This window comes from Pleurodeles waltl, chromosome 11 (assembly GCF_031143425.1).
Source record: "Pleurodeles waltl isolate 20211129_DDA chromosome 11, aPleWal1.hap1.20221129, whole genome shotgun sequence".
NCBI classification, from domain to species: domain Eukaryota; kingdom Metazoa; phylum Chordata; class Amphibia; order Caudata; family Salamandridae; genus Pleurodeles; species Pleurodeles waltl.
The window spans coordinates 26,847,386-26,872,098 of NC_090450.1; the positions used below are offsets into that span (position 1 = coordinate 26,847,386).

Here is a 24,713-nt window from a genome sequence, read left to right on the forward strand (position 1 = left end):
CAGGGAGATCCTTTGGACACAATCATTTTCGTCAATAGAAATAGCCAAGTGCCCTCAGCATTTGAAAACTAAACTTTCAGGGTTGTTGGGTGCAGGTCAGAGTAGCTTGTGGAACCACAACTGAAATGATGGTACCTATTTATTTTTTTAAGGGTGTTACGTCAAAGTTGTTTCTGTTTAACTCTGGAATATAGTTTACTCTTCGTCGAAGCCCCTCCCCACAAGGACTTTGCCCAGCCAATTAGAGAAAGTTCAGAAAAGGCGCCTTCTCTAAGGGACCGAAAACATTTGTAGACCTAAGTGGAGCTGATGGTCAGCAAAGTGTAATCAAGACTTCTGTGATGGATTCCAAAACTTTTATCCTGGCAAAACGGCTAAGCGAGTTAATGCTCGCTGTCAATATCAACAGCAAATTTAAAGGCGTGAGTTTGAATCCCCATGGCAGCAGACTTTTGAGGGTTATTAAACTGAGCACCATTTACATGGGTAATTGTAGTATTTGTCATCTGCAGTGCTTACTAATTAAAGAAGTATGGTTGAAAGAGCTACATAAAACTCAAGTTATTATTATTAGGACAACACTCCAAAAGGTCTAAGGGGTCACGACTACAGTGCTTTCCAGGAAACAGCAAAGGTGCGTCCTATCAGTCCTGCAGTTTTCATTGCCATGGAATAATAAAATATTTTACTTTATTCAATCAAATCACTCAACCTGCTACTTAACCCATGGCACACCCCCAAGGCTTTCTGAAACTTTGCCTCACAAGTGGCTTAACCTGTATTGTGAAGGCCCAATAAAAGAGTTACATAGCTGAAACGTGTTGATACATACCCTTATGTAAAAGGAGATAACGTCTTCTGATACATATTGCATTGTCCAGCATAATGGTGTGAACATATCATTCCGATCAAAAGCAGTATGTTACACTAACATACCATCAACTATAATGTGAAATCTTACCTGTGTTGTGCATCATTAGTATGTCTGTTATGATTGTTTAAGCATGTATTAATCAAATGCATAATCTCCTTTGTGACCAAATATTTTCTCCCCAGCTGGACATATCCCAATTAGTGGTCTTTACAATTTTGTAGAAATTATTTCCCTTCTTGAACAGATGAATTGCTGCTGAGATGGACTTAGTATCAAGTTGGTAACACCCAACATCTCACTTGTTCCCACCTCTCTGGGTTTCACATTCCTAATCTTAGTAGATTGTACTGGTTCTGAGCATGCGGATATGAAGAAAGGCGAAGGCAAAATGTTTCCAGCAGATTTCAGATAAGTATTGTAGGATAAAATTCCACCCAATTTGCTTCCTGGAAACAATTGCACCTATCTCTGCAGGACACAAGTTCTTTTAATTATCTCAAACGTTAAGTGAAACAATCAGAGCAGCTCTATTGGTTTTTTACCCAAAAAAAAAACAGGCAAACGTTGCTTCAATTCTTAGTACACTGTTCGAGTTGACAAAAAAAATATATATCTTACAAAAAACAGTTGACCCTTTGCTGTGAAAATGTTTGAAAACATGCATTTATTATTTGTATTTGCTCTCAAATTTCTACATTATAAAAATATCACATTTCATAGTCAGCACTACCATTTTGTGGCTGCGTCATTTGAAATTGTACCTAAAATGTAAAAGTTCGGGTACCCATAGGCATCACATCAATGTAATTGCTGACTTCATATAAATTCATTTTCAGTACATTCGGTTTTTTCATTGATTTAAGGCGTGTCCTGCACGGCAGACAATCACTCTCATTGCATTTACTAGTAATAAAAAAATAGGGACTTTTGACACGCATTAACAGTAACATCTGGTAGCAAGACCGTGAGATCTTTCCACGAACTGGAGCGACCATTTTGAAATGTAACTAGGCTGATGCATCAACACGCACGGATAGAGGACATGACATGAGATAACCAAGTCCTTGTATCTATCTGGTCTTGTAGCAGGTGCTGTGTGATACCAAGTCACCTTCTCAGATGCACTGTAGATGCTGAGGCTAGCCCCTGCATCCATGCTTCTTTGGGAATGTGTGGTCTGGAGTGTTCTGTTGCCATGGTGTGACTGGCCAGGATGATGGAGAGTGCTAGTGAAGATCTGGGCTTAGCAGGGTGTTGTACCTAGTCCTGATTGGGTTTACACTACCTTTTACTTACATTCATCTTAAAATGTTAACTCTTTAATCTAATGCAGAGAACCTACCATATTTAGCGTACTTCTGCAGTGTACAGCTTCTTTGCGATTATGACACTTGCGACCAGTGAAATCTAAGCAAATGAGAGGAATAGCAATTTGGCGCCCTCACAAGTGAAACCGATGGTAGATGCTCTCGACCAGGGGACAGTCCTGTGAAGAAACGCCAAGAGTGAATTTGTGTGTGGCGTGGAAGCTCGGGAGAGGGCAGCCCCAAGATCACTGCATTCACATTGGGGGAGTGTCTGCTGGTGTATTTCTTGACTGGAGTGCTCGGTGTTGAAGTTGTGCATTAGAAAGCAGATGATAGATGTGTTTTTGGTTGTGTTAGGGGGAAGGAGGAGTAGGGTGTTGTAGCAAGTGCGTCTTCTTGTTAAATCCAAAAGAGAGTAGTGTGTGCTTGTGCCTGTGCATGTGTAACAGAAGAAGTGTGGCAAAGTGTGACCTCTTCTGATGCGGGGTGGGAGTGGAGTGTAGCCACCACCACATCCAAGGTGGTTTGACGGCGGTGTGATCTGGAGTGCATCAATACTATGGTGGGACCAACCAAGATTGTGGAGTGAATTTGTGAAGATGCAGACGGTGCAATTACATTGAAGTGTTACATCTTTAGCCTACCAAAGAGCCTGGAGAACCTGTGTGTTTCCTCAGGGTGACCCAACTTTTGTAATTATGAAATTCCCCTTAAAATCTTGTTTCTTTAGGCCCTTACGGGTGGTGAGACTGGAGGTGTGAAGATCTGCCTGGCGTGTAATTGGCAAAAAATTATGCAAAGTTTGATGTAACAGGGACCACCTGAACATCTGCAGTTTTCAGACACAGCACAACCATGGTCAGTTGGTGCACCAAGGCAAGATTTACATTCTATGCAACAAAGATCCAAACAGATAAGAGCATCTTTTCCTGTAGAGCAAGCAAGGTATTCAGGACTGCCTCACAGGTGATGCTGTAAGGCAGGTGCATTTTCTGACCGTGGGTCCCAGGTTCTTGCACAGGAGTTCTAGCGATGAGGTTGCATGTATCTAGAGGCTGCAAGTGATCGGTGTGATGGGTGAGCATTGACACCAGCAGTTTGGGGCTCTGCTGGTAGCGAGTAAGGTCACCATTTGCTTGGCTAGTGTTTGCTGCTGCTGTTCTCTGCTGGACAGTGTCCCCAGATAGTACAGAACACTGGTAGGAAGCAAGCCAAGTCTAGTTACTACACAATTCATTGGTAGAAGCAGGCACCAGTCTTAAAACGTTGCCTTGTATGGATCAGAGGAGTCCATAGTTTTACATTTTTGGTTAAAAGTAAGAATTAGCATTTTGTGCAGAATTTTCTGATTTAGGAGTATGAGGTATTGATCAGAATCAAGCAGTGATCTTGCACATTTCATTACTGTGATGTGATCAGAAACAGGCTCTGGTGTTTGACGTTGCATTATTTATGTTAGAATAAGCAATCATCGTTAGCATTTGCTAGAGAAAAGCACTGCTTTTGCTCATTGCATTATTTTGTCTAGAGGAAATGCAATGTGCAAAAGCAGTGCTTTGCTCTAGCCAAAATAATGCCATGTGCAAAAAGCAGTGGAGGAAAGCACTGCTTTTGCACATTGCATTATTTTGGCTAGAAGGCAGCACTGCTTTTGCACATTGCATTATTTTGGCTAGAGGCAAGAACTGCTTTTGCACATTGCATTATTTTGTCTAGAGGAAAGCACTGCTTTTGCACATTGCATTATTTTGTCTAGAGGTAAGCACTGCTTTTGCACATTGCATTAGTTTGTCTAGAGGAAAGCACTGCTTTTGCACATTGCATTATTTTGGCTAGAAGGCAGCACTGCTTTTGCACATTGCATTATTTTGTCTAGAGGCAAGAACTGCTTTTGCACATTGCATTATTTTGTCTAGAGGAAAGCGCTGCTTTTGCACATTGCATTATTTTGTCTAGAGGAAAGCACTGCTTTTGCACATTGCATTATTTTGTCTAGAGGAAAGCACTGCTTTTGCACATTGCATTAGTTTGTCTAGAGGAAAGCACTGCTTTTGCACATTGCATTATTTTGGCTAGAAGGCAGCACTGCTTTTGCATATTGCATTATTTTGGCTAGAAGGCAGCACTGCTTTTGCACATTGCATTATTTTGGCTAGAAGGCAGCACTGATTTTACACATTGTATTATTTTGGCTAGAACGTAGCAACGCGTTTGCAGGTCACATTATTTTGACTTGTAGAAAGCAATGCTTTTGCACATTGCATTATTTTGGCTAGAAGATAGCACTGCTTCTTCAGGTTGCATTATTGTGACTAGTAGAAAGCACTGCTTTTGCAAATTTCATCATTTTGGATAGAAGGCAGCTCTGATTTTGCAAGTTGCACTATTGTGACTATTAGAAAGGACTGCTTTTGCACATTGCATTATTTTGGCTAGAAGGCAGCACTGCTTTTGCACATTGCATTATTTTGGCTAGAAGGTAGCAAGGCGTTTGCAGGTTGCATTATTTTGACTAGTAGAAAGCACTGCTTTTGCACATTGCATTATTTTGGCTAGAAGAAAGGAACTGCTTTTGCACATTGCATTAGTTTGGCTAGAAGGCAGCACTGCTTTTGCTCATTGCATTATTTTGGCTAGAAGGCAGCATTGCTTTTGCACATTGCATTATTTTGGCTAGTGCTTTTGCACATTGCATCATTTTGGATAGAAGGCGGCTCTGATTTTGCAAGTTGCACTATTGTGATTATTAGAAAGCACTGCTTTTGCACATTGCAATATTTTGGCTGGAGGAAAGCACTGCTTTTCCTCATACCATTATTTTGGCTAGTAGAACTGCTTTTGCACATAGTATTATTTTGGCTAGTAGATCTGCCTTTGCACATAGCATTATGTTGGCTAATAGAACTGCATTTGCATATTGCATCATTTTGGATTAAAGAAAGCACTTCTTTTGAAAATTGCATTATTTTGGTTAGCAGAAGGCACTAGATTTGCACAATTCGTCAGTCTTACCATAAGCAAGCACTGATGTTGCACATTGCATTATTTCAGCCAGAAACAAAGCTTTGCATGTTTTATTATGTGTCCAGCAGCAGCCACAGGTCCTGCACTTTGTATTCATGTGGACAGAGGCTGGTGCTGGTCTCTGACATTGCATTATTTTGGTCAGAGGTACATAATGGTCCCGCACATTGCATTATTCCGGTCAGAAGAAGATCATGGTCCTGCACATTGCATTATTTTGGTCAGAAGTGGACACTGCCCTTGCACACTGCATTAACTTGGTCAGTGAGCCACGAGTCTCCCTTGCTGTATTATTTTGGTCAGAGGTAGATACAGGTCCTGCACATTGCAACATCTTGGTAGTGGAAGGCAATAGTGTTGCACATTGCATGACGTTGCTCAGAGGTAGACACTGGTTTTCCACGCTGCATTATTTTGGTCACAAAAAAGCACGGGTTGCCCATTGCATTATTTTGGTTCAAAGCAGCTGTGGTGTTGTGCAATGCATTACTTGGTACAGAATGAGGTATTAGTCTTGAATATTGAGCTAGGTTTGTTGGAAACTGATAATAGTTTTCAAAATTGCATTACAATGGGTCAGAAGCAGGCTACTGTCTTGAGCATAGATTGAACTATGCCATCAAAGCGGACTTCACTCGCAGTAGAGTGCGAATGTTGGGCGGCATCACCCTGCAGTGCACAGTTCCCTAGCTCAAACATAGAGTTTTAGTCAATGACAAAGACTAAGAACTTCTGGAGTTGGAGGAATAGAAAATTTAGGAGATTGAAATATAAGTGCATTAAATCAGAATTACAACTCTCAAGATGAAGGAAGTATTTACTGCAGGAAACAGCCCTTGTGATGTAGGCTTAATGGTCCAGATATCTCTGCAGATGCAGCATCACAGCCTTGAAGATAATTGAACAAATTTAAAAATCACTGTGAGTAATAAAGGGAGCAGAGTGTACATTTAAAAGATTTGGGAGGCCTGAAATGATTTTGCTTCTATACGCAGTCGACTTTGTGGGCCGGGCGGTAGCAGTAGGTAAGCTGGGAACGATACAGCTGCCCCCGTCTAGTCTTGGCATAATCGAAAGCTGGACCATGCCAACAAATCTCAGGAGACAAAAAAATGGAAATTGCTGTGACCGAGAATGTAGATTATAATGGGGCTTCATCAGAGGCATTCCTTGTTGGTGATCAAGAGCCGAGCCATGCGAGACTCTCAAGATTTCAGGACAAGATGAACCTACATTGATTGACCGTAAAAGTGAATAGCTTTATGGACAATTTGGCATGGTTCGAGCCATTAGGGACCTAGGTGTCCCAACACTGGGCTAAATCCAAAAAAGAAGAAGTGAAGACACACCCTGCGGCTAGCAAAAACAGCAGTCCAGACCCATAATCATCAACATACCCAGGTTTGCACATAGGTAAAGCTGAAACACACAATAACATGTCAACTCATTCTTAACTTGCTCCTGGTTTAAGGTGGATTTCAGGAAGAATCTGATTAAATTAAAAGAGGAAACCAAATTTGAAGACGTCCCATTTCAGGAACAAATTAACAGTCAGCCTCGAATAGACAAAATAGCAGAGGAAGAGGTAAACAGAACAAGTGTTAGCTTCTGAGGTCACGTGTGGTGGTTCTGAGATGAGACATCAGTGATGGCCTTGGAAGGCTTCCTGAATGGGAGGACTCTGGGTTATTGTTAAAACTGGTCGACTGCACGTAGGCCATTTAAAATACCGTGACTATCGTTGCATCTGCCAGTAAGAGAGCCTAAGGAAAAATACATTATGTTAAAAGGCGAGAAACAAGGTTTAACTCTCAAGAAGCTTTTCTGGTATTCCAAAGTTATATGCTACTGCCTTCAAGTTTTATTTCATGGCCTAAGGCAATGGTCTTTATTTCCATCTCCCCTCTTTTCTCATCTACTACCTGCTGAGGATCCATAGGTTTAGGAAGGGGCTGGTATCTGGACCATGTCAACACTATTGTCTTTCCCTTGGACTGTCAGCTCTGCTTGGCTCCCCTTAACGCTAGCTATATGGGACGCCAATAGGAATGGCCAAATGGCTCCTCTCTCTTATTCCAGCACTTAAGTGAGAATTCACAGACAGACGCTAAGTGATACATAAAATCTGTCACTGAAGGATACTTAGTTAAATAAATACCATATTTTGAAATTGTAAGGAAAACACCAGCGCAGTGTCAACCTTTTACTCTGTGGCACTGGAGCTCATGCAATCCAGGGCTCAGTCGAGCCTTATCTTGGATAATGTAAGGTTAATTTTTGTGTGTGTGGTTGCACTGTTTTCCAACACATGTCAAGAGGTTTATTAGTGATAACACCAACTTCATAAAGAATTATCCCCAGCTGGTTATTTACACCCTGCCCATTTATTAGGAGTGACCAATGGCCTGCTGAAATGCTTGTCCATTCATCGTTGCGTTGGAGGTGTGAGTTGAGGAATTACCCATCCTCACTCACTGCAGATTTGGAACATCTTCCCTTTGATGTTATATTGAATTAAATACCGATAGCTCCAAACGCTTTTGAAAAATTCTACAGAATCCCGTGCCAATTAGGGAAGACAAGATCCTTTAGGGAAAGGTGAAAAAGCTGAAAGAGCAGATCGAAGATTTTCTGTTACTTGACCACTTAGCATTTAATTTTAAATACATTTCCAGATTAATGCCCGTTTTTATCAGTCCCAGAGGGAATCAATAACTATGTTAGTAGAGATGGCCAATTGATCATTGCTCGGGTGCAGAAAACCACCTTAATTTGCCTTTTCTTAAAATTATACATAAAAATAAAAAGACTAACATGGTTCTAAAATCAGTGAGCACGCTGATGGCTGGCAACGGATGAAAAGAAGTGATTCTTAACAATAGGAACGAGGGTAAGTCTAAGTAAGAGAAAGAGATTTAAGGTTTAGCGGCCACAGAGATAATGTCCGAAGGCCGTACTGAGCGTATGTCGAGTGTGGGCAACACGCAAGACACGGGAGCAAAGAACCATGTTGATGGCTGGGACCATGTAGGGACAAAAGTGGTGAACGAAATTATGGACAAAGCTTTAGAAGTTTTATTTATAATAGTAATTATGATAGTAAGGGCGAGGAAGAGAATGAGAAGAGCATGAAATCCTAGGTCATTTACCACAGAAATTAAGAAAAGGGCAAACTTTGCAAAGTTTGTAAGTCTGGAAGCAATAGATGTTAGCCTCAGTAGCGATATATGTGGTAAAAAAAGAACGTGAAGGTGGCTGGAGAAGAGAAGAAACTCAGCGAAAGGGAGTGACTACTTGTGAGGGGTGTAAATAAGGGAGGAAGTAGAAAAGAAAATAATCTATATTTATATACTTTGATGTAGAGAAAAAAAACTTTTGAATACGATGTTCAGTAGAGTTCAATAATGAGGACCTTAAGTGATCATAAGGAGATTCCCTTTTATAAAAGACCTATAGTTTATAAATATATCATTAATGATTCAAATATCCGGAGTATGGATCAATCTTCTGCGAGTTCCCTTGAAGTAAAGACCCTCGCACTTTATATTCCTGCATCTGCCTCAGCCCCATAACTTGTTTATCGGTTTCTCCTTGCATGTGTGGCCTCCTGTCTGGTTAGCAGAGGTAGGTATCTGTTTCTTAAAAACAAGTGTCCTAACTTATTGTAAAGAACTTAATTCTCATACTAGATTCTCTTATGTAACTCTCTACTTAAGGCACTATTTATTGTTCACTGCGTTTGTAAAAGCAAAAAAGCGCTTTCAAACTATGCAATTTGTTTTCTTTAAAAATAAAAATAGAATGTTCACTTGTTTTTAAAACCCCCTCTTGATGAATCGTGAAATTGACCATTAAACCAGGACACACTGCAACAAAGTCTTCTCTGCCCCCTCAATGGAATGTAAAACAGACTAGTTTCCTGGATCACCATACGATATCTGGAAAAAGTTAATTTCTTATTTAAGATTATCATCCAGGCTGCCATGTCTGAAAATCAATAGACCTTGCATTGTCTATCCTTTAAGGAAGATTGGAAAGGCATACAAGGGTTGACATTTTCAAGTTTGAACTACTTACAAATCCATATTTTGTCTTTAATCCTGTCCCGTATAAAACCTTAATTGAGACACAATCATTTATCAAGGCTTATACTCCTGACCCTGCTCATAGCCCCAGCCCCTACAGCTGTGTGGTTATGACTGCACTCAGGCCATTAACCAGCAAGGTAGGACCCAGGTCCCTAGTGATGGTGTCGAGCTGGTTGAGGTATCTATTGTAAAGTCCAGTGTCCGCTGGTGGGCGGGGTAGATAGAGGAAACGAACAGCAGGGGGGCGCTTGGTATTCTGTTCCAAGATCATCCTGTTGACCGCCTCCAGGTACTCGTCAGAGATACGGTTGGCATTGGTGGGAAAGTTGGTGAACGCCTCAAAGTCTTCTTCTGCATCAGCTGTCTGCTTGTGCCAGTGCAAGGCGGCCACAGCATCCCAATTCACAATTTCAATGTCGGCCTGGATGCGCAGGTCCTTCAGCAGCTGCCTCAGCTTCTCCTCCTGCACTGGGCGGGGGCTGGCAGACTCTACGCAGAGGAAGAGGCGGAGCTTGGCCCGCTTCCAGGAGCGCACCATCGTCAGGACACAGGCCATCTGAAGCATAAACAAGCTGCAGGTGTCTACATAGCTGTTGCTGTCAGGGCGCAGGAGGTTCACCGGCCAAACATCCACATAGGCGCCCTTACCTCCATGAGCAAATGCCTGCTCCTTGTCAAAGTCTGCAAAGTACCGTGCAAGTACTACATTCTTCAGCATCTTGATGGAATCTGCTATAATGAAGACATACTCCTTGGCGCACAGACGTCCTGGGGACATCCCCTTCCGCACCGGTGGAAAGTTGACCTCCAGGTCTTTATCGTCACTGTTGATGTTTATTGTCTTCTTGGTAGCTGCGGTTGGCTGTTCTTCCAAGAAATCCTTTGGAGTGCAGCTGTCGTAAAATCCCAGCACAACGGTGTTGGGTCTCATACCACCTACAAGACACAAACAGTATGAAGTTAGCAAAAATATCACTTTCTCCCACTGCTCAGACTATGATTGTCAACCACTGTCCTTCTCTGACCAGGATCCTAAGCCTGCACAAAGGTTTTGGATTTCATATTACAAGATACTTTTTGCAGTTTCACATTATGCAATCTTACATTAGTCTTCAAACTCTAGAGGCTTGTTAATGCAGAAAATGTCTGACTGAGAGATATTGTTGGCTCACACCGGTCTCTTGCAGGTAGTTTGCAAGTTTTATTTTTATGTGAAGTGCAGGCACATATGAAAAAAGTCATGCAAGATACCCAGACTCCACACTTTACTCTAAAAGTGTAAATTGCATGCATTTTTTATGGAATTTCAGAATTATTTCTGAAACTCAATGATGTGATTTCTCATATCCCTGGTAACCCTATCAGGATCTATCATTATTACCGTTCCCCGTGGCCTGTTATCCTTTATTTCTCTCTTGGGGTCCCCTTAGTCAGTGCTGCTCCCTTATTCCAGCACTACTCATCAGTAGCCCCATCTTGTAATGTCTTTTCTATGGTCCATTTCCATTAGTGGCAATTCTCTCCAATCTGTAACGCAAGGGTCTACACAACCTTCTCCCAGTATTTCTACCCTGAAGGGAATAGAAATGGTCACCACCTATGACCTTGATGCGGACTCTTCTTATTCAGCAACCCTTATCCCAAAGCTTATTCCCTCCTACATTAAGTCCAAAACAGTGGCCCCAAGAACTCACTGACTGGCCTCTTGAGTTCTTTACAATATGTAATGGATACAATCCAGTAACCTGCTATGAGGAGAAAATGAGCCTCAAATCAAACATGGCTTTCTAGCTGTCTCAATGACTATAATTCTGTGAGGGTCCTGCATAGGTATGCCATTCTGTTGTAAAATCTGTAGATGTCTGCATATGTAGTGGTCTTTGATAAGTCAGTCATTATGGGAGAGATTTCATTGCACGCCAAGCTTTGGATTCCCTTCCCTTAGCCTGGTGTGCGATAAGTCCTGCCCCAGCTTTCACAATCTATTATAAACACAAGTTTTTCAGGAAGTCCATCGATTTCCCAAAAAAGCAATTCCGACTTGGCTTACAACTGGTAGGTAGGTTTTGCTGGGCCCTGTGTATGCGCACTGCAGAGTTAATCCCAAAATAGTACGCTCATGAGTGCTCACCTAAGCCGGAGATGAAGAGAAGTTGCTGAACCCCGTGTCTCACTGAGTCCCCCAAGGTCAGGTTCACGAAGGCTTTCACATTCAGCTTGTCCACCAGGTGGAGCCAAAAATCGTACTGATCCTGCAGGGGGTCCGAAGGAAGTGAGTCTAGAGGAAGAAGTTAAAAAACATAGTCGATTAGACTTCTCTTGGGTACATTTTTGACACCCAACTGTTCTAGCTAAAGTATTAGGCTGGTTACCTAAAGTGGTCAAGCAAGCAGCCTGGGCCATCATGAGCATCTCCAACTTTGATCACACCACTCGCCGTCCCGCTCACGCGCCCCCTCCACCCCCCAGAGTCTGGCCATATTTTTGCATGGGATGATTCCTGCTCATTGGTGTAAGGCCAGGTATGCAGCAGCCAGAGATGTCCGACCTGCTAATTTGCCTATTTCGCTAATTTGAAGAAATTATAAAAGTTTACCAACAGCTACTAGGAGGTGAAACAGTGACAGTGGTTGGACCAAATCCCTAGAATGAGCTCCTTCCTGAGTTCAGACCTCTCCAGTTCAGCTCCGTTCAAGAAACACACAAAAAATACATCGGTTCCCACTCACTGATGTTGGCTGTTGGACATACTCAGTGTCGTTATACCTTTGGTTTTAAGCACTTTATATATTTATTAAAATCCAGAGTTGGAAAATGTAACTGCAGTAGCAGTTGGAGAGCTTGGAATACCCACCAAGAAATATACCTAGCAAGTGAGCAAAAAGGGTGAGCGTGATTACTCCAGAACAATTCGAGGGGTAGAGGTCTCCACTCAATGGAAATTCTGAATGAGTGAATTCAATTTTCCATAAATGTTCTCAAAGCCATAGGTACTGAAAAGGCCAGATCGATGTCAAGGGTGTTGAGGTTTCACCCTCACCAAGATCTTTTTGAATAAATGATTGTAGGATTATGACTTTTATCCACGATAGCACAATTTAACTACATTTTTTCTAGAAAGCCATAGGTGATACCGGAAGTCCATAAAATAGTCTTCGTACTATATTACAGCACTGGTGGAAGCACATTTCCATGTTAATCAAAGTTGGTCTACCATTTTAATTGTGGAAGGAATGAGACTCGTAAAAAATCATAATTGGCAAAGTTTACATTGCAAGTTTGAACATTGGTGCACGTTGCACTTAAGCTCACACTTATTTAGCAAACAAAGGAGAACCCATATGTTTAGAGATCTGAAACAAGAGGCGCATTTATTAAACAAGCATTTGCAATTCAATGGGTCTCGCATTTACTCGAGTTAAAGCTATTACCATTGTAAACTCCTGACCGGACTTTTCTTGCCACATAAACTGAAAGGTAAAACTGTTTCACATAAGCCGCCCTGACTGCAAGCAAACACTCAAAAAGAAACAGAAGTTCTCTTGCAGCAAACGTAGCGGCAAAAGTGCAATTATCCATGTAACCGGCAAAAGTGCAATTATCCATGTAACAAAGCGCTCGACTTCTGCCTAGTTAGATCGCGTTGCCTACGATATTAAGAGAAAAAGTAGTGCAGAAACCATACAGAAAACATGGAGCCTCGTATGTTTTCAGTAGTTTACCGGTGCACTCGAGGAGGGCTAAACACTGGTAAAGACATGACCTCTGCATGCCTTTCGCTAATGAAATCAAGCGAATTGTAAAAGGCAAGCCTACGAACTAACCAAACTGGAGGGCTTGACATGGGTGTGGTTGCAGGCCCGTAGAGAGATAACAACAGGGACGGAGCACTTTGTGCTCAACCCTGAAAAATGGATGGCCTCAAACAAGGCTAAAAAATATAAATAACGTAGCGGTGCCTTGCTCAGCAGTACCTTCCCCCACAGGGCTTGTAATACTTTCCTGCTGCACCTGCCCTTTTGGGGTGGGACTTGCAGCACTGCCTTACAGGGGTGCCCTCTCCATGGGCATTTGGAAGAAAAAATATCACTGCCTTAAAGGGCTTGCCTTTCCACACAAGTATATATATATATGTATGTATATATATATATATATATATATAATATAATAAAAAATATAGTTATCAGCCCATGTAAGGTTGGGGTTCAGGTACCCACACTTTTCTGAACATGGTCAAATTATTGATAGTCGATGTGTCTGACTCCAAGATGACCCGGCAAAGGACTTTTTATATTTTATGGATGTCCTACCTCGTTAATCAAAAAGCCATGATGCAACAAACCAATGAAAAGCTTGGTCTGCTTCACTGTGCAGGTGAGTCCTTCTAAGTTCCGTGAAGTTGCATTAGCTATACAATGGAGTTAAAGCTCTCGCAAGCCATACATAAACAGGATATGGACATCAGAAAGTCAGGTTTTATTGAAATTTTATTTTAAGAATATTTAATTATTCTTGTGCTCTTTATGTAGTATGTAAGTCTTTCAAAACCAGATCTCACAATAGTTCTGCTGTGTTGTGAGGCATCAGAGGTAACTGTCCTTGGAAGATCTTGGAAGTCCTCGGAAGTATGGTAAGAGGTCCCTTCCGACATGCTAACGCAGACCTAATTCTCGCATATATAAAAACTTGAGCAACTGATGGATCAAGGATGCTCTTCACTCCATGCACACAGGAGTTCAGCTCACCCAGGTTCTCCTGCTCCACATGGCCAAGCACGAACAAGCCGCTCTTCTTCAGGTCGTTGACGAAGGAGATCAGGGGCACACTGCTCCTGGGGTTGGACACCATGAGCAGCACCTGAGGACGCCAGAACTTGACGTGGTCCTTGCGAACATCCAGCATCAGGAGATATTTCCGCACCTATTTAAAGAATGAACATGCACACATCAAGCTATTCCTCGTGAAAAAGAAGACCAATCAATGATGCTTGCATCGTAACTGTCATTGCAACTTCCGGAAATAAAAACGAGCACCAAAGCTCTAATGAGGGAGCGCACCTGCATGGTGCTTTCTGTCAATTCAGGGCCTAAAAGATGTAGCAAATTGTATCCAACAACCATTGTCATCATTTATTAACATACAGGAAATACTGAGGAAGTGACACGTCCTTTGATATATCATAGGCAGGGGTGTGAGATTGGGGTATTCACTGCACAAATGGGCAAACTTTTTCCATGTGTTGTGACAAAAACCTTTCCTGGTGGACAGGACAGAGTTTGGATTTAATTTGTCCTGTGTGTGTATAGTTTCTTGATTCGGTGCTAGAAGTCCAGGAAAACCATCTTTAGGCAGCCCCTGGTCTGCTCAGCCCTAGTCTTCAACATAGCAGAACTGCCAATCATTCATAGCAGAAAGGTGTTACCTATGATGGCCCTGCTTCATGCAGGTGGCCTCAAGCTGAGGAGACAGGAAGAAGGAGCTGGTCCCTATACATGGACCGGGCTCTTTCCCTTTGAAATATGAAATAGTAGAGATGCTGCCAGGCTAAACCCCTGAAAAGTTCTGGAACCCAGAGCAGTAGCATAACAAAAAATGATGGGGGTCCCAGTAGAATGTGATGAGGGGCCCCTGAGCCTCCTATATCCCACAGATGTTCATTGATCTTTGGCTGAATGGGGCCCCCTTGAAGGGTGGAGGCCACCAGGGCGTTTGGGGGAAGCACCTCTGAACTGCAGGGGCTGCAGAATCCCGTGTTACACGTATAAATTTGGGTTTTCCTAAACGTTGGAATGGCTACATTGGTGCACAATATAGCTCACAGGCTTTCAACATCTACTGTGGATTCTATTTCAGCTGGTTTCATTGTAACATGTTATTACCTGGCACTAAGCTTCAACAAATGAGAACTCATGTGGCTGGAAAGAAAGGGGTGCATTTATGGGGATAGCAGTATGCCTTATTGGGAGGTCAATTTAGATTTGCTGTAAGGCTGATTTTAGTCTCCTGGTGGTGTGAAGATAATTCCAGGGGAGGAGCATCCCCCAAGGAGGGAGAATCAAGAGAGATGCAGTCTATGAGATCAGTGCTTAATTTATCAAGAACTAATGGCCTGATAAATATTTTTGCAGATGGGTTACTCCGTCACAACGGTGACAAATATTCTGCACACCAAAATATAAATCTCATAGGAAATAATGGGATTAATATTTCAGTGGACGGGTTATCCATCACCGTTGTGCCGGATAAACTCGTCAGTGGAAATATAAATCAGACCCTATGTGCCAAGGTACGTGGTAGCCCCCTGCAACTAGCACAATTTGCTTGTCACCTTAAACTTTAGGTTAAGTCCTAGCATTATCATTTTTAAGGTGTATGAAATAGCTAAATCCTCCAGTAACAAGCTCTGCTAAAAACTACACATGCATACAGTGCCACCATGTGGTGTATTCTAATAAATACAAGCTGGTGCTTATAAATAGGTGCTGGTACCGAGCACCGGCAAACACTGGCACAAATTGAACACTAACTGAAATGTATTAGAGTAGATGAAGACTTTGGATGATGAAACGTAAAGGTGCCCATTTGTTTTGACCTGTCAACTGCTGTTCAATGTCTTCTCTGCTTGTGCCATGATGGCACTGCTATTTGCTGTAGAAGAGTGTATGTGTGAGCAAGAGACAATACTGCTCCTGGTTGGTTGTGCAGCACATGTACACTGTGAAGAGCTTTCAGGAGAAAGGACACCCTCTACCTGAAGTAGTGTGATGCCTAACATATCTCTATATGGGACACACAATCCCAGTCTTTAAGGGTTGTAACCACATATGCCTTCTTCAGGGGGAATAGACTCTATTTTTTTTAACTGAATATTAGAAACCATTTAGAAGATAATTACAAGGGCGTACACATTAACAGGTAAATCCACATCATTTTACTGTAGGCCCAGCCCGTCAAGAATGGGTTGTAGAAGAGGGTTTTTTGTTGGAATATTTTCAGAAAAGTAGATAGACTGCAAGCTTTGTCAAACAACGCATGCAGGAATTACTCCAACACAAGTGTGTAACTATATGTGTTGCACTGTGTGGTATTAATCTTGCAGCATACATTTTCATGTGTTGTTTTAGGAGCCACACCTCTGAAATAGTTGGGTCGTTCCCGCCCAATGGCATTAAGGTGAGTAATACTCTGCTCTCAGAGAGTGCATTCTTAATGCCAGGTTCAGGTTTGTATTTATGGTGACAGAAGTGCCCTTTAGAAGGTCACACTGGGAACTGACCAGTGCTTAATTTGAGCCGGTGGTTTCCAGTGCGGAGCACCAACACTTATTTTTTAAGGGCCGGCACTTATTTTTCTGCCTTAAGCATTTAGTGCGAGCAAAAGGCACATATGAGAAAGACGGAGGAAGAGAAAAATGAAAAAGCATTAAAGAGGGTGAAAGCAGAAAGCTGCAAGAGTGATCTGAAGGGGCAGGGAGTGGCTGTAAGTGGATTAAAGAGGCCCAAAATGGCTTCAATATTATGCTGCCTCTCTATTCCCAGCTTGCACATTTCATTGTGGCAACTGTGTGTTTCAGCGGAGACCTTTGGGCACAGGCATGTTTTAATTTACGAACCAATCATTGGAACTGACTTTCAAAATGAGTTATTAACAGAATTTGGACATGATTGCAGAAGTGCATAGCTGCCCAGAGAAATTCCTAACCAAAATTGAAACCATGCTTAAAATGCTTCCTGAAGGCTATCCTTCTTGATGAAAACTTGTGAAAGATCTTGCAAGTTCTCACAGGTGTTCACATCAATTTCTGTGGACAATTATCACTTACTAAACAATTGCAACGGTATCCCCACTGAGCTCTGGCTGCTATTCTCTCCCAAATGATTACAAATCATCAGGAAAGGAGTTCCTCAAAAAAACAAAAGCTGAACCTCCATCAGTCCACTCCAAAATAATGATTGCAAACTGCGACCAGTACTTTTGAGCCCAATAAACTGACCCATGTACTAATGGGTTGGTTGTTAAAAAAAAAAAAAAAACATTCTGGATCATCATCTGACCAACAGCATGAATAACATGTCACAATTGTGACGCACTATGATTGAAGGCCACACAGGGATAGTGGCCCACCTAGGCTGGCATGGCACCATGTCTGTGATTGCTTTTAAATGAAGCAAACATTTTGTTTTAGTGCAGCCCGTTTTAGTTAAAGGAATTTTTTTTTACATTCACAAAGAAAATGGGGCTTGTGGAATGAATGGGTTATGAATAATTTTACTGCAGATGTTACAGTGACTTTATCAAAGATGTCATGAGTGCAGTAATTTGTAGGGTAATTAGCAGTACATGGTGAGGGTGCGAGATATAGTTACCTTCGGGCACGAGGTAACTCTAACTGGTGAATTTCTATGGTTTTGTAAGCTTAAAATGTGAGCCTAACTATAACATCCCTGTAACCTTTAGGTTTTTCCAGCAAATTTCTATGGTTTTTAAATTATATTTCCTAACTATAACATCCCTGTAACCTTTGTTTTTCACAGTGAATGTCTGTGTTTTTTCAAACATATAGTAATTTTTAATACCATACGTTAATCCAATCACCGCTGCACACGGCCTTGGGCTGTGCATGGCGGAGGTTGACCACAGGGCCAGGCCACTGAGGCCAACCCCCTATAAGCACCCAACCATGCACCGTGAACGGCCTTCACCCATGCGCATCAGAGGTCTCCCGCAAGACCTGGACTGCAGTCAGAACCTGTGGCCAACCCCCCTAACTACCGAATCCCACGCTGTGCCCGGCGGGAGTTGGCCACGGCCTCTCTGGGTGTGAGAATAGTTGTAAGAGGGTGGATCTGGGGGTGAGAGTGACTGAGTGTGAGTGTGCGTACGTCAGTGTTTTAGTGAGTGCATCAGTGTGTGCGTGGGCCTGTGAGTGGGTGCGTGAGGGTCTGAATGGGGCTGTGAGTGGGTGCACAAGGGTCTGAGTGGGTCTGTGAGTAGATGCGTGAGTGTCTGAGTGGGTCTGAGAGGGAGTGCGTTAGTGTGTGAGTGGGAGAAAGAACGAAAGAGATCAAGAGAGTGAGACAGAGAGAGAGCTTTTTAGCCTTTAATGTATGATATACTTAGAATGAGATATTTCTGCTCAATTTAAAAAGACAAATGTATTTGACATTTAAAAAAAGCAAAATCAACTTTCATATGACCCTTAAACATTTTTACTTCAAAAAATAAATAAAAGAGGTAACCGAGTCTGGGTGGACTTGAACCCTCAACGCGAAGGTCTCTGACCATCACACTGAGCTATTCTGTTTTATTCTTAAACTCTTTTTTTTTATAGCCCTTTATGTGCTATCTGGGCCATCGAGGGCTCCCCGCAGTCACTACATGTTTTTTATTTATTTTATAACAAGCCCTATATGGGCTATCTGGGTCCATGGGGGAAGCCTCCAGGCCTCCCGCATGGTCCCATTGCTACAGCAACCAAGAAGATGCTTTAAGTAGCAGATCCATGATTGCTGAGGCACACCTTTCATCTTTGTTCCCTGCACACATACCTGCATGCAGGAAACAGAGATGAAAGCTCCACTTTCTGACAGCAGGACCTGCTAGACAGGTCCCACTGTCAGAAACTGGAGTGTTTGCTGAGACTAGGCAGCAGCTTCAAATCTGCAGCCAAGGCACAGCAAACTGCTATGTCCCAGGGTGGGTACCCTGGGACATAGCAGGAGCCAGACCTGGGGGTTGGCGGTCTCCAGGGCCATCCGTGGCTCCACAAGGGGGACAGTGCGACCACCCTCCATCTTTGAAGAAGTACCGGGGACGGGGTAGTCCTGAGATGGACCCCCTCTCCATTATTTAGTATTAGCCCTGGCGAAGTGGTGATACCCAGTGATGCGGAGGGGCCCGAGTGGCCCCCGGCACCCAATTTCTTAAATGCCCCAGGGGGTGGTGGTCCCCAGGGCTGTGGGGGGGCCTGAGTGGCACCCCCCCAGCACCCAATTTGTTAAATGCCCTGGGGGTGGTGGTCCCCGGGGCGTGGGGGGTCACGTGCCACCAGCTAATTTTTCATTATAGCCCAGGGAAGGTGGTTGTCCCCGGGGCTTTGGGGGCAGTCATCGGGCCTCCCCCATGGCATACAAGCATTTTTGCCCCAGGAGGTGGTGGTCCCCAGGGTACAGGGGGCTGGGCGGCTCCCTGCTCTTATTTCATTATAGCCCAGGGGAGGTGATCTTCCCTGGGGCAGTGGGGGTTAACATCGGGACTCAACTCAGTCATAAAAGCATTTTTTCCCCGCGAGATGGTGGTCCCTGGGGCTGAGGGAGGTGGGGCAGAAGACCCCCCCTATTGAAAAGAAAAGAAGAGTGCCCCCGGGATCTGGCCCACCCGGGGGCTTATTTAAAAATAAGTGCGGGAGCCGCACTTTCTTTATTTTACCACGGATTCATGACCCTGTCACAGATTTGCAGGAAAAATGTTTTTTTTTAATGCTTTTTATCCCAGTGAGGGCCCTTTGGGACCCCAGCACCAGAGCTAAGGGGTCAGGGTGTTCATACTCTGGCCCCTTTTGTATTCTTTTTTTCTAGGACTTGGCTTCAGCCAAGTCCCAAGATGGCTGCCAACACTTCCTTGTGTGTTGGCAGCCAATCAGATCTCAGCACTAGATCAGGAGTTGTGAATCCTTTGTGCCTCTAAATATACAAATTTAGATTTCCTTAAATTTCTTAAAAACTACTCAACGATTTACACCAAATAACAAAAAGGGCTCTTTCTGGACCAAGAGCTCCCTTTCTGCTAAATTTGGTGTAATTCCATTTAGTGTTTTTTGCGCTATCGTTGTTAAATTTTTCCTATGGGAATTAACATTGAAAACGATCCAAATTTCACCCCCCCTTTATCTCGGCCTCCACTTAACGGATCATCCTGAAACTTTCCAGACGTCAGCTCATGTGACTGTGAAATTGTTTTGGAAAGTTTCCTGAAGATTCATCAAGCGGCGCCAAAGATATAGGTAAGCAAAAAAAAGCTTTTTCTATAGAAACTAGGTCCTAACTATAACTTCCTATATATATATATATATATATATATATATATATATATATTTTATCTAATGGAGGTTGCCACTAAGTAGTTATAGTTATGACGATGTTTCCATAGAAACAGTGTTTTTTGTCTTGCCTATATCTTTCGGCCGTCTGACGAATCTTCATGAAATTTCTTTAAAAAAGTGTTCCTGAGAATCTTGTTGTACATGGGATGTTTCGGGGTGATCTGTCAAGCAGGGGCCATGAAAAAGGGGAGGTAAAAAAAAGTGGGTTTCGCACTATAACTTCCATAGGGATTTTGAACACAGCCTGAACTGCTGGACGAAATGACACCAAATTTGGCAGAACGGTAGCTTTTGCACCAGAAAGAAGCCTTTTTTCTTGTTCAATGTAAATTCGTTCAGTAGTTTTTGAGATAATAAAAGAAAACTAAATATAGGTATCTAAAGGCGCGAAGGGTTTGTGAATAATAACAAGCTCATGCAGAGAAATGAAAAGCTCTGATTGGCTGCCAACACTTTAACCAGGAAGTGTTGGCAGCCATCTTGAGACTCTGCTTGAGTTGAGTCCCAGAAAAAATATAAAAAATAAGAAAAGGAGCCAGGGTAGGGTCACCCTGAGCCTTAGCTCTGATGCTGCCCCTGAGGGCAAAAAAGCTTTTTTTTTTTCTAAATGTTTGCTGCAAATTCACGGTGAATCTGCGAATTGTCAGCAATTTATTTTTAAAACAAGCGCAGGCTCCTAGGCTTGTTTAAATGGAGTCCCTGAGTGGGCCAGGTCCTGGAGGCATTGGAATTTTGAATGGGGGGGTCCATGCGGCCCCCCCATAGCCCTGGGGACCACCACCTCCCCAGGGCTTATGTCTAATTAAATTCGGGGGCTGCCCAGCCACCCTGCTGCCCGGGGACTGTCACCTTCCCACAGCTCTAATTAAATGTAATGCGGGGGCCGCCTCGCCTTCCCGCTTCTCCGTTGACTGCCACATCCCCGGAGCTCTAATTAATTGTAATGTAGGGGGGTGTCCGGCCCACCTGCTGCCCTGGGGATGTCACCTCCCCGGGGCACAAATAAAATGTAATGGGGTGGGACCATCCGCTGCCCCAGGGATTGCCACCTCCTTGAGGCACCAATAATATGTAATGCATGGGGCCACCCAACACCCCCCTGGGCTCTAATTAAATGTAATGCGGTGGGGCCGCCTTGCCCCCGCCCCGCTGCCCCAGGGATTGCCACCTCCCCAAAGCTCCAATATAAGGTAAGGTAGGGGGCTGCCTGGCCGTCTCACTTCCCCGGGGACTGCCATCTACCCAGGGCTCTAATTAAAAGTAATGCGGAGGCCGCCCAGCCTCCCCGCTAACCAGAGGACCGCCACCTCCCTGGGGCACCAATGAAATGTAATGCAGTGGGGCCGCCCAGCCACCCCACTGCCCTGGAGACCTCCAACTCCCAAGGGCTCTAATTAAATGTACTGCGGGGGGCTTTAATCAAATGTAATGCAGTGGGATGCCTGCCCCCCCGCTGCCCTGAGGACTGCCACCTCCCCTGGGCTCTAAATGAATATGATGGGGTTGCCACCTGGCCCTCCTCCTGCAGCCCCAGGGACCGCCACCTCCCCAGGGGCTCCAGTAGAATGTAATGTGGGGGTATGCCTGGTCACCCCGCTGCCCTGGTGACTGGCACTTCCCCAGGGCTCTAATTAAATGTAGTGCAGTGGGCTGCCCGGCCTCCCCTTTGCCAGGGGACCGCCACCCCCCTAGGGTTCTAATTAAATGTAATGGGGGGAGGGCCACCCTGCCCCACTGCCACATGGACTGCCACCACCCCGGGGCACCAGTAAAATGTAATGCAGAACCCCCCCAGCTGCCGGGGTCTGCCACCTCCCCGGGGCACCAATAAAATTTCATGCGGGGGCCGCCCAGCCACCCTGCTGCCCCGGGGACCGCCAGCTCCCCAGGGATCTAATTAAATGTAATTTGATGGGGTTACAGGACCAATTACAGGGCTGAGGGGGAGATTAGAGCATGTGACAGGCTTCATCACTTTATTTATGGCAGTTTTACATTTCAAATACAAAAACTGAGTTTAGAACTCTGCTTTTGTTTGCGCTGTTTTTAAACTGCCTTAAATGAAATGCTGATTGCCATACATACCAATAGACCCAATTCAGGCAGATTGCTTCTGCTTCAATATGAGTCAATTAGGAAAATGCATTCTCCTGACTATTTCTTTTAAATTTTCCACTTGCCTGCTCTAAAATGTTGGCATGTATGCCCTTAGCACAAGGTGCGTGGCCTGCTCCAGGTCCTACAAAGAGTGCTGTGTGGCACTTCAGAGACATTAGAACGGTGGCACTTCATATTTTACTGGCGCTGCTGGGGACCAGCTGTTCTTGCTTTTAAGATGAAGCTCTCAGGATGACGGCCACTGTACTAATTACACTGCAGGAACAGTTTTGTAATGGCTTTTTGAAACACTTGTGAGAGGAAGCTAAACAGACATTTGTATTTTTTTTTATAAGTAAGAAATTTGGAAAGCTTTCCCCTACATTTATCTTGCAGAGTAGAGCTGCCAAGCTTCTAACTAAAAAAAAGAAAAGCACTTTAGAAAGGTAGGCCCAGTTCTTGATCAGGAGTGGGTGGCAAACTTCGCTCCGCTAGTGGAGTTCACAGAGTTTTTGGCACTCAGCGCTCCGCTTGGAGAGCTGAGTGTGCCAAAACTCCATCATCCGCCAAATAGCGGTGTTTGCCGGTGACCAGAAGAGCCCTTTAAATGTGCTTTACTAGTAATGCTATTGCTAATGACTTACCCCACCTTCTGCTCCAGCTTTTAACTTGCTACTGAAGACATGTGTCCCACTGCCCTATCACGTGACGAGGGAACAGCCCGGCTGGGGCCAATACTTCTGGGTACAGTGGGACCACGGCTCCAGTACCAGCAAGTAATCTAAGGGTGGGTGACATAAAGGACCCTGTGGCACTCTTCGAGGCTTACAGCGCTGAGGAGCTCCCCGGGTTATAATGACGTGTGAGTGCCGAGATGGAACAGAAAAAGGAAGATGGCTGGTGAGCCCTACTGCAAGCTCATCGAGGCAGCAGATACCATAGTAGAGCTTTGCGCGCAGCAGATGGTGGACTCCGTGAAGAACACGCAAAGATACTGCACTGGTTTGTGTGCTGCCCTACGTGCAGCCCAGAAAGAAGTTCTCTCTTCAGCTTACATTTCCGGCACAGGGAAGAACGGCACGGTGTCGACAGGGTGGTGACTGGAGGAGGAATCCTGGAAAATAGCAGAGTAGCAGTTGCTGGATGGAGGAGGAGAACTTTGCTAGCAAGTGGGCGCTCATCAAGAGTTGTGCTTAAAAAGCTGACCGGGGTGGCTGACTACTGCTAAATGAAGGTAATAGGGCATCGTTTACATTGAATGTGGGCCCGGTGCAACTCCACGGAATCCCTCAGAGGTTTTTTGTAGCTCTGCGGAATTCCGTGTAGAGGAACTCCGCGAGTTCCGCCCACCCTTATTCTTGATCAAAGAATTTATCTCAGCGCATGTAAATCCGGAAGTTATCAGGATCAGTAATTCACTCCTCCAACCTCTAGCATTGTCAGGACCTGGTCAATCCAAAGGGAGACGCAAATCGCAAAAACGAAACTTTCTTGTTTTTAAGGGCAGGTAAATTACCATGTTGGATCGGGGAGGGTGGCCTCCCAGCAACTATGTCGTACCCTGAGACTCATAAATCAATCAGTCAGTCAAGGGTTTATAAAGCGTTGCAAATCACCCTTCTCAAGGTGCTGGAAACGCAAGCCAAGACCGCTCCCCTCGGACTCAGGTAACTACTGGAGAAGCAATTGATATCACCAAGTCCACTGGCCAAACCTTCGTAGAATGAAAACTTGTCACGTGTCCGGACGGTAGGTAGGTGGAAGTAGTGCCCGCTTTAGAGATCTGTGATGCCACAGCATCTTCAGAATTGGATCCTTGAAGGGCAGAGGAGGGTGACATGAGAACTACTGAGTATAACTACACCTGATATTTAACACCAAGAGGCAATTTAGTTTGTGTTTGCTAAATGAATGGACACAAAGATAATATTTGTTTATGGTGCACAGTTTATATTCCTCATTTTAGACCTTTAAGAAGGCCAGTTGTATTGAAACAGTGTTTGATGGAAGATATTGTTAAGAAATAAAAATACTTTTCCTTGTCAGAAAAAAAGAATACAGATTGAATACAGCTAACTAGAGAGGGCACACCTTTGTGAAACCCTTTTCTCACTAGTACCACCTTGCAATGATTTGGAGATACATAAACCACTTCACCCAAGTCTGATTCACTTTGTTTAAAGACCAGCGCATCCACCTCTCTGTTACTAAACCTCACTCTC

General features: G+C 43.9%; 1 protein-coding gene across 1 annotated transcript in view; it reads right to left on the bottom strand.

Moving 5' to 3' along the window:
* Positions 1-1,521: 1,521 nt before the first annotated feature.
* Positions 1,522-24,713, bottom strand: part of LOC138265281 (solute carrier family 12 member 9-like) — a 452,520-nt gene continuing 429,328 nt past the window's right edge. The window contains exons 11-13 of the mRNA XM_069212880.1: positions 14,039-14,213; positions 11,425-11,571; positions 1,522-10,229 (exon numbers count right to left, since the gene is read on the bottom strand). Coding sequence (XP_069068981.1) covers positions 9,385-10,229; positions 11,425-11,571; positions 14,039-14,213 — 1,167 coding nt within the window. The 3' untranslated portion in view covers positions 1,522-9,384. The remainder of the gene's footprint in view (positions 10,230-11,424; positions 11,572-14,038; positions 14,214-24,713) is intronic.